Here is a 10,825-nt window from a genome sequence, read left to right as displayed (position 1 = left end):
TTATGTGTCATAACCCACTGTGATAGGTTGAAAACCACACACCCCCACCCCCACCGCCACATCCAAACTCTAATCTCTGGAACCTGAGAACGAAACTTCAAGTGGTTTAAAAAGGAGTCTGATCTCATTTCTGGATGATTGACTGCTGACAGTTATCAAGTCTACCCACAGTTCTTCATTTGTACCTACACTGGGATACGCCAATAAGAAGGTTTGAACCTTCTCTCCATTCGCGCTGGTAGGAAATTCACACCACCTAATCTCCTTCTGGAGTGAGAAAGTTACTCAGTCGTGTCTGACTCTTTGCAACCCATGGACTATACAGTCCATGGTATTCTCCAGGCCAGAATACTAGAGTGGGTAGACTTTCCCTTCTCCGGGGAATCTTCCCAACCCAGGGTTCGAACCCAGGTCTCCCACATTACAGGTGGGTTCTTTATCAGCTGAGCCACAAGGGAAGCCCAATCTCCTTCTAGCACACATGAATTCTCACTAGACCCTGGCCCCACCCCCTAATCACAAGAAATATTGAGGCCAGTCTCCTTCACTTGCTTTTTCAGGACATTTCAGACCAATGTGAGTGACCTACCTGCCTTCCTCAGGAACTTCAACCATGAAAGCTTTTCATATCCTCTTGCTCTGCACGTGGCAATGTCAGTCTTGACATCGAGACACATTTTAGGTGACTGCCCATCTCCCTTTATAGGGAATCATAACCTGTGGAGGGAAAGGAGGGGGAAAAGTCATTGCAGATGTTGTTAAGTTAAAAATATTGAGATAAGGAGATTATCCTGAATTCTCCAGATGGACCCTAAGTGCAATGACATGTATCCTTTGCAGAGAGAGACAGAGAGGAATTTTACCACATACAGAGAGGATAATATGAAGATGGAACATTTTGAGGTTGGAATGATGGCCTTAAAGATTCTCCCAATGCAGGCAGCTCTGGTTCGATCCCTGGTCAGGGAGTTAGATCCCACATGCCACAGCTAAAGCCCAGCACAGTCAAATAAATATAAATAAATACTTAAAAAATAAAAAAGATTCAAGGGATGTGACCACAAGCCAAGGAATGCTGGACATCACCAGAAGCAGGAAGAGGCAATAAACAGGTTCTCCCCCGTGCCACTCCAAGCAGTATGGCTGTATGTCCTCACACCTCCATTTGGTCCCTAACACTGATTTCAAGACTCTGGGCCTCAAGAATCATGAGACAGTAACTCTCCGTTGTGTTAAGCCACTAAATTTGTGGTAACGCGCTACAGGAGTCCCAGGATACCAGCACACCTTCACGTGTGCTTTTCCCTCTTCCATCCTGTGCACTGCCCGGCACCTCAAGGCCACTCTCCCTGGTCCCTGCCTGACAGCTCCGATTTCCTTCAAAGCACAGGACTTGACACGGATCTTCTGTCACATTCCTCAGGCTCTTATAATATTCTTTACCATTGGTAATTTTAGTCAACAACAGGCTATTTTGCTCGCTGTTGCTCTTCTTGGTGATTTCTTTACTATGTGGACAATCTTACCAATATCCAGCACGCTGAGATTTCCTCCTCTATTCCACTCCTCTGACCTTCCACACTATCTCCCACGGTCATTTCCTAGACTTTTTGCACACTCCAAACTCACTCCATCTCCTCTGTAATCTTGACAGGAAGATCCCCCACCCTGAATGATGTCTTGGTGTCTATCTCACTTTCCACCTCCCACCCCCTCATTTTAATACTTTGAATCTGCAAACTCACATTCCACCTAGCCTGCCCCGCGTGCCCTCACTTCTTTCACAACCCAGCTTAAATCTCACATCCATCATTGTAATCACTCCGTTACTCTACTCTGCATTTCCTTGCCCTTTTTTCCTATGTCACAGCTTCCCAGCAAAACCACAACAATAATTAAATGCAACCTAAGCCAATTACTTGTCGACACCCAAATAACTGGAGATGAATAGAGAAAAACATTTAATATGCAGAGTGGCCTCACATTAAATGTGAGGAAATAAACTTCAAGAGGACACTCAGGACTGCCCAACAACAGTATTCCCTTTATTTATCAAATTTACAGTCCTTCTCTCCTGAATGACTTTCATATCTTTCGTCCTCAAACCTCCAACATGCCTACTTTACAGCTTTTCCCTAATAATGACTTTGATCCTATGTCACCGAGAAATATTAAAGCCCTCAGAAGAGAACTTCTACAAATAAATAAATCAGTTTAACTGCCTCTTACTTGTATGTGTTTGTGTGTGCAGTTGCTTCAGTCACATCCGATTCTTTACGATCCTATGAACTCTAGCCCGCCTGGCTCCTCTGTCCATGGGGATTCTCCAGGCAAGAATACTGGAGTGGGTTGTCATGCCCTCCTCCAAGAGATTTTCCCAACCCAGGGATCAAACCTGCTTCTCCTGCACTGCAGGCTGATTCTTTACCCACTAAGCTACCTGGAAAGCACCCTGATTTGTACACTTTGCTTAAAATATATGAATGGCCTTTGTTGTTTCTGAGGCCAAAGGTCTCCCTTATGTTCTGGATTCCTCTCATATATTCAAGAATCCTGCTCAGGTAGTTTTCCCCTTTTTTCCTCTGGACCGTAAATTATGCTGTAATAGATCATTCCTATAAACATCTAAAACGCTTTCATATCACCCATCCTAAAACAAAAACCTCTCCCTTGGCAAGACAATCCCAATTCCCCATTTCTTACTTCTTTTTTATGGCAGATTTCCTCAAAAGTTTCTATGGCCACTGTCTCCACTTTCTTCTTCTCATTCTCTCTCATATTCTTGCCAGTAAGGTTTTCAACCAGTGTTTCACTAAAACCACTTCTTTCTGCGTCACCACTGACCTCCACACTATTAAATCCAATATTTATTTGAGGTCACCATCCTTTCAACTTCTCATCGGTATTTAAACAACTGACCAGGGAATTCCCTAGCCGTCCAGTGGTTAGGATTCTGTGCTTCCACTGCAAGGAGTATGGATTCTGATCCCTGATTGGGGAACTAAGATCCCACAAACCATGCAGCCTGGACAAAAAAACAGAAATAAAATAAATGCCAACTGGTATACCTTGTTTCAAGAAAATAAAACAATTGACCATTCCCTCCTTCTTGAAGTCCTTTCTTTCCTTGATTATCCTGGATGAATATTTCTCAAATATCTTCTTTCCTTTTTAATCTGTATGACTTGATCTTTTGAGTCACAGTGTCACATTTTATATATACTCTTTATGACTTCAATCTGGCTGGATCTTCCTCCTTATTCCAATTTCTAAATCTTGAAAAGCACCCTGGACTCATGAATTACCACTTTCTCTTCTCCAGTTGTACTCACCATCTAGGTAACCTTTAACACTCTATAAGCCATTCACCCACCTGTGGCTCTTGAATTAATACCCACAGTTCAATATTTTCCCAGTGAAATTTATCCAACTGCCTATTTTAACAAATCCACTTGGATGCTTAATAATAATCTGAGGTTTAACATGTGTAAAACTGTTTTCTTTCCTCACCATCCTGCTCATTCCCTGACTTAGAAACCCATTCCTTCCAAATCTTTTTCATTTCAGGAATTATCATAACCATTCATCCAACATTAAGTCAAAAATTTGTTTTTTCTTTCCTCAAAACATATCTGAACTCTAACCAAATTTCACCACCTCCACACCTGCCATCCTAACCCAAAATCCTCATGCAGAGGGGATAGCTGAGGAATTTGGGATCAACAAGTACATCTGGTTGTATTTTAAATGGATAACCCACAAGGACCTACTGTATAGCACGGGGAACTCTGCTCCAGGTTATGTGGCAGCCTGGATGGGAGGGGATTTTGGGGGAGAATGGACACATGCGTATGTGTGGCTGAGTCCCTTTGCTGCCCACCTGAAACTATCACAACACTGTTAACTGGCTATACTCCAATATAAAATTAAAAGCTTAAAACGAAGAAAAAACAAAATATCCACACTGTGGTGGCCATGACAGTTCCCTTCAAGGAGCACAGTGACGGACCGCCACCAGCTGCCACACTTTTCTGCTCCAGTTTTCCCCCAGGTTCTTCCAATGACTGGCTCGGTAGCAGGGGAGGGGGAACTAGAACATGGTCACTCGTGCGTGACACAGGATTCCTCTACAGAGCAACTTTCACTAGGGGACCGCCACCGGGCTTGCTGAGACCCCTGCTGCAGTCTCATCTCCCCTCTCCTTTCACAGGTCATCCTCTTCACTGCTGTCTGAAGGCTCTCGATGCCTGCTTCTGCTCCCTGTCCCTTTCTCGTCCAGTTATTTAGCTAGATCTTGCAACAGCTAATCCTGTTTAGCATTTGTGCCTCAGAAGACCCGACCTGACACACACATTTCAGGGCTACTGACCCTACTATTTCTCCCTGCCCCTTCCCTCCCTCCCCTGTAGCAGCAAGAGGGGCCTTTGAAAGCATAGGTCACCTCGTGCTCCTCCTTTCCCTAAAGCTCTCCAGCAGCCTCTCATTGCTCAACCAAATCTAACCAGGGCCCCGAAACTTTAAAAATGTGGCCTTTGGCCATCTGTTCAAATTCCTCCTCTGCCCCTGTGACACTGGTCTCCTTGCTGGCACTTGAGTTCACGTGACACAGGCCCACTTCAGAATCTTCCCACACCTTTTTTCTCACACAGAGGTCAAGAACGCTCCTGTCCCCAATGTCCACATGAAAAACCCTTTACTGCTTTTGAGTTTCTGTTCTCATGTCTTGCCCTCAGGAAGACCTTCCCTGACCCCAACCGAATCTAAAATGAGAATTATTTCCCACAATGATAACTTCAAATATAACTTCAATGTATTTAAAGGTCCAAATATGCAAGGAGTTTTTCAAAGAATTCTTGAATAAACCCCAAATAAATGTCAAATAAGAACTGAAAACAAAGTCATGTCTTTTGATAGCACAATATGTTAGATATTAACAGTCTCTGGGAAATACTTTCCTCTGGGATTATGAAAGGTATGCTTCCCTTTTCTTCAAATCATGAGCGGTTATTATTTCCACTAATCTATCAGTTATTTGTAAAATAAAATAAATGCATTGTGTAAATGGGTACAAATGAACTGTGACCATTTGTATTTGTTTTATATTCTGAGTCCATTTGCCACAGTATGCATTTTAATAGCCTGTCTAGTAGCTCTTTGAGAATATTGTTAGAATAATTCTTAGAAGAGTGCATATTATGGAGAGAGAGGTTTGATAAAATGCTTATTATTTTGGTAGCTAAGCTATAAGAACTCATGTCTGAAGTTGATTTAACAACTAATTATTTCTTAAAAGTGGTCTAATATGATTTATGTCTAAGAACTTTTTGCTGTATTCCTCTAATGTTATTTGGAATTTAAAAGTCATCTTAGGAAAGTCCTTACTTGACATGTGTTATAAAGAGACAAATTTCAAGAGGCAGATTATCAAGAACACACACTAAGGCACTGAATTGTCCCAGGGATGAGTCATTTCATCATCTAAGCTGTAAAAAGCAAATTCAAACATATGGAAAACATACTCTAATAACAAAAAGAAAACAAATTTATTAGAGCTTTTGAAGACTGAGACTTGGCATGATGCTTTAACTGAGTCCCTTTTTGAATATGAGAAAATTTGGATTTTGAGCTATTCTGTTTTCTGAAACAGACTTTATTTTTGAAAAGTAACATAATTGTAAAAGTGAGTAAACTTTGGAGACAGTCTGAGTAAACCACTTCATTTATAAATGGGATTAAGGTCCAGAGGAGAAGCTGACTTGTAGAACCTACAGAACTGACATTAACTTAAACAGCAATATTGGGAGGCTGAACTCCAGCAGAGTAACTCCAAGCTAATGTTGTGTTCATTAAGCTACAATTTTTTTTTATTCTGTAACAGTTTTATTAAAGAATAATTCACTCTATTTTTTCCTCCAAATTTTCACAGCACAAGTGTCACGCAAGACAAGGTTTCTGCTTCAAAGACCCTGGGGCTTATTTTAAAAGATTTAAGAAACATAAGGCTTCCCAGGTGGCATTAGTGATTAAAGAACCCACCTGCTAATGCAGGAGACATAAGAGACACAGGTTTGATCCCTGGGTTAGGAAGATCCCCTGGAGGAGGGCATGGCAACCCACTCCAGTATTCTTGCCTGGAGAATCCCATGGACAGAGGAGCCTGGCTGGCTACAGTCCCTGGGGTCTCAAAGAGTCAGAAAGGACTGAAGCGATTTAGCATGCAAGGCAAGTTACATTTACTGAAACAACTAACAAAGTAATTGTATGTAACCATGAATAGAGAAGATAACATGTAGGTTATATGATTACCATTTTGCTGACATTTGAGAGAGAGAGAAAACAAAGTATATTTATTACACACATACACATATATACACACATATACATATGAAATCATGAGCAAAGTTAAAGACTCTCTTAGAAATTAACAGATGGAGTAGGAAAAAATAAATAAGACACAAAAGGAAGTGAATAACACCATTGTAAAAGAATATTTAAATTAAACAATTTCTGTCTCAATTTCCACTGATGCCCCAAAACAACAGCAAACCACTCCCCACAACCCAAAGTCAGGCACTAGACTGCCCACAGAGGGCTTGAAGACCACCTTGTTGGCAACGTGTTTGTTTTATAACCCTTCCTCCAATCTGAAAATACATTACAGTTGAAGGGGCTATGAATTGAAAATCAGAGTAATTCTTTGGAAAGTTGTCAGGGTTGCTTCCCTCTCCTCTTAGCTTAAACAAAGACCTTCAGTAAGCCCTGTTGGAGAGCTCATGACATGTGTTCGCTAAAGCCGATGTGACACTAAGAACTGGTACCTTGCACATAAGGAACAGTCTGAAACCAGAAGACTGACTAAAGTGGCCTCTGGAAGACCAGCTTAAGGAGCCACTGTCCTCCTCACAAGGGCAGTTAAGTTGTCTGTCTACTCCTCAGCATCTAGATGTGGAACCTGTGTAGATACTAGTTTGTCCTGTTTACAAAATAATAAGTTCTGCCTAAAAGAGACTTTGCAAAAATGAGACATTCTCAGGAGAAAGAGACTGGAAATGAACATTCTGTTGCAGAAACTGCAGGACAGCCCCAAGCTGCCAGCAGAACTAGAGGCGAGGCCTGAGATGAAGGACCTGTGGTCAGATGGTCAAGAGCAGAATATTCACGAAAACCACGAAAATACCCACAGGAGAGAGCTTTAATCCTGTGCACAGGCAGAGTCAACTCCAGTAGGTCCTGCAAAGGCCAAGCAGTGAGACCCTCCCTGCTCCTTAGCCTTCCTCCATCCTCTCCCCTCCTCCTAATTCTGTGAGAGTGTAAGCGGGTGAAAAGGCCCACTGGGGAAATTAAGGAAAGGAGCTGCCTTTCTCATCCTACCACAGGGTTCAGGTCTGAAGCAGAACAAGCTGGAGGAGATGAGAAGTTTTCATCTGGTATGAGTCTTCAGCACTCATTTCTACACTGGGCTGGATTCCACAGTCACTGAAATAAGTCTTTCTATCTAAAAGTGATCAGGGTGTATTTCTGGTATATGTGAATCATCAGGAAAGTCATGTGAATGGAAATTCAAGGGAAAGAAGAAAAACAGTTGATTGAAGACATTTAAAGAAATAACGCAGTGAGAGGAAGAAGTAAGTTCACTTTCTGTGTATGTGTTAGTTGCTCAGTCATGTCCGACTCTTTGTGACCCCATAGACTGTAACCCACCAGGCTTCTCTGTCCATGGAGTTTTCCAGGCACAAATACTGGAGTGGGTTGCTGTGCCATCCTCCAAGCGATCTTCCCAAGCCAGGGATCGAACCCGGGTCCTAAAGTCTTGCTCGTTCACCATAATGACTATACAATTACATGTTGTGTGTGGGTGTGTGTGCCAAATGCACACAAGGATATTCTATGTGAAAATAGTTTTTTTTCTCTTTTCTGGGACAATACTATACACACACACATACAAACGTGCATTAGTGCCACGAGAAAAATCAAAATTAATACACAAAATCTAGAATTATATAGGCCATATTCAAGGAACTCAAAACAATAAAATTAGAAAAAAATATTTATATATTAGAGCAATGCAGTTCCCCTGCCAAAAGCCATAAAAGGGAAAGAAAACAATTAAAGAATTCAACTTGGAAATCCTCGAACATTCTTTTAAAAAGCCTCACTCTGGAAAAGTTTTGTAACCAATGGTTGTGCTCATTCTAAAAATGAAATCCATCCTAATATCCACTGACAGATTCAGGCCAAATTTCATGAGGGATTGGGTACTGAAGTTCACAAAACACTGCCACTAGGACTTGTGCTGCTGAAAGCCTAAAATGGTTTAGTGAAAAAAGTCACAGTGTCAGTTGCTCAGTCGTGTCTAACTCTCTGAGACCACATGGACTACAGCCCGCCAGGCTCCTCTGTCCATGGAATTCTCCAGTCAAGAATACTGGGGTGAAAAAAAAAAAAAAAAGAATACTGGGGTGGGTACCCATTCACTTCTCCAGGGGATCTTTCCAACCCAGAGGTCAAACCCAGGTCTCCCACATTGCAGACAGATTCTTTACCCTCTGAGCCAGCTGTCTGGGCAGAGACTAACAGGAGATCAGGGGGCAGTGGGAGTTGGCCCTAACAGCCAGAGCAGTATGACCGCAAGGGAAAGGGCAGGTACATTTGGTACGGAGCAGAGAACTAGAAGCTGAGCTGCAGTCTTAGAAACAAGGGGGAATGGCCGGGTTTAGGTTTTAGCCTTTTTTATCTCACTAAAGCTTACATCACTCACTGGTAGTCTAAGAAGCAAGAGCTTGTCCTGGGAGGAAGGTCTAGTGAAACAGAAGAGATGTGTTGGTTAATTGAGAAGTTTTGCTTGTGCTAATATGTAAATATATTTGGATAGCCAGTCGGCATTTTTCTTTTCTCTTTTGTAATATACTTTCCCCTTAATCCAATATATTCTATGAGAGTTACTGACTCACTTTCTCTATGAAAAGTGAAAACTGATTTATAATGAGTCACATTTTGTATTTTAATCTAGCTCAGAACTCATAGATGAAAGAAATAGATACTGTGTCATCTGAACCACGATTTCCATTTGTGTTCTCAAGCACATTGATAAACAGAGTATCATCAACATACACAAAGATTCAAACCTTGTTTTTCCTGCTGATTCAGATGTTCTATAGATTTCATGAATATTTTTTACTGTTCTGAAATACAAATACCCTGAATGTATGCCTTAAACTTAATACTATATTTTTTTATGTTTTCAACTAGGACATATACGATAACATTTATTAACTTAGGAAAATAAACAAGAAAGATGTTGGATTCCATGACAGCAAGCAACCTTCATTCTATAATTACACTGTCAATAAAAATGCTTTTGGTGGGAGAGGGATTTATGGGAACTCTTTACTTTCTACTCAAATTTTTCTGTGAACTTAAGATTGCTCATAACATCTATTAAAAATACATTTAAAATGCTATTTGGCAATGAAAGTCAAACCTCATGTCAGGTAATTAACCATCTCCTCTAATTGCTAGATGACCACTACTGTTCACTGATTACCTGGGAGAATCAGTACCAGCTGTATATTCAAATGGTGCTGCTCTCAGATGAACAAGGAAAAAAATAGGTTGTATATTTTGATTCAGAAAGATGCATTAAATCAGTAGACAGATATAAAGGTCACAAAGAATGTTGAAAGATATCATCATTCGTTCAATATAGTTAATGCCTTCTTAATAAATGCTATGAGCTAAAAATTTATAGAGTACTTACTCTGAGCTAAGTAGAATTATTATCCCTATTTTACTATGGAGGGAGGGAAGGCTTAGAAAAAAGATAAGTGAATGAACCATTTAAGGCCACACAAGGAGGAAATCTTAAGAGACCAGACTCAAATCCACTGTCTGTCTTCAGGGACTGCACACTTACATACTACAGACAGACCTCTGCCCTTGACAAATCACACATGCTGAAAAAGAAACCTGGTATCAACTTTCAATGACAACTGGCTATTATCATTATCTCATCTTACTACTGATAACTTTTCTAAACAATAAAATATTATTGGACTAGTGAATTCTCATGAATTCTCTACAAATAATTTCAAACATAATAATATTTATAGACAGAATTCTCTAACAGAGACACATAATGACTATTTGCTTTTAAATCACTTTGGACAGTAGATAAAGATGAGGCAGGGCTTCTCACCTCCTGGCCAGATTATATACAAACTTAATCAGAAGGAGGCAGTCTGTGTTCCCCATGAAACAGCTATTAAAGTTCCCTGAACTGTACACTCAGCTCCACTGAGTTTACTCTTTGAAACGGATTTTGTTTTTACTTTAGGACATACACGACCTTGAGCTGAGGAAATCTGGGCTCTGCAAATCAGGATTCTTTTGAAACTACTTCCTCAGCAAATTGGTGACTATGTGGTAATATGATACGAGAAGGAATAAAGAAGTATATTTGTGCTGCTGAAATTATAGAAAGGGTAAGTGGTTAAGACAGGGTTGCAACATAAGCCGTGCCTGCACATGCTCCATGAAGTGGACAGTTGGCTCTATTATACAGATAAGCCAAGCTAAAAGACCACTTTTCCTTCAATTATATGGATATTTCAAGCAATATAATGTCCTCGGCTTACAAATTTCAGCAACGGCTGATCTTTACCTCTTTGCAGCCCTTTGGCAGTCTGCTACTTGGAGAAATTTAAGTAAGGAAAAAATTCAAAATTCACAGGAAAAAATATAATAGTGTAGAATGCCCACTTATGCCAGCCTGGGACTCTGGTTGCCAGCAGTTTCTACACTGAATCTTATAACCATAAGTTTCCAA

General features: G+C 40.7%; 1 protein-coding gene across 1 annotated transcript in view; it reads right to left on the bottom strand.

Annotated features, from left to right (window-relative positions):
- Positions 1-621: 621 nt before the first annotated feature.
- LOC147343610 (uncharacterized) overlaps positions 622-10,825 on the bottom strand; it is a 194,301-nt gene continuing 184,097 nt past the window's right edge. Inside the window, exon 4 of the mRNA XM_086380418.1 lies at positions 622-717. Coding sequence (XP_086236544.1) covers positions 711-717 — 7 coding nt within the window. The 3' untranslated portion in view covers positions 622-710. The remainder of the gene's footprint in view (positions 718-10,825) is intronic.

Source organism: Bos grunniens, chromosome 27 (genome assembly GCF_055505025.1).
Source record: "Bos grunniens cultivar Pamir isolate PY7600 chromosome 27, Bosgru_T2T1.0, whole genome shotgun sequence".
Taxonomy (NCBI): Eukaryota; Metazoa; Chordata; class Mammalia; order Artiodactyla; family Bovidae; genus Bos; species Bos grunniens.
The sequence above is the reverse complement of the archived record's forward strand: the minus strand, read 5'-3'. Positions and strand labels throughout refer to the sequence as shown.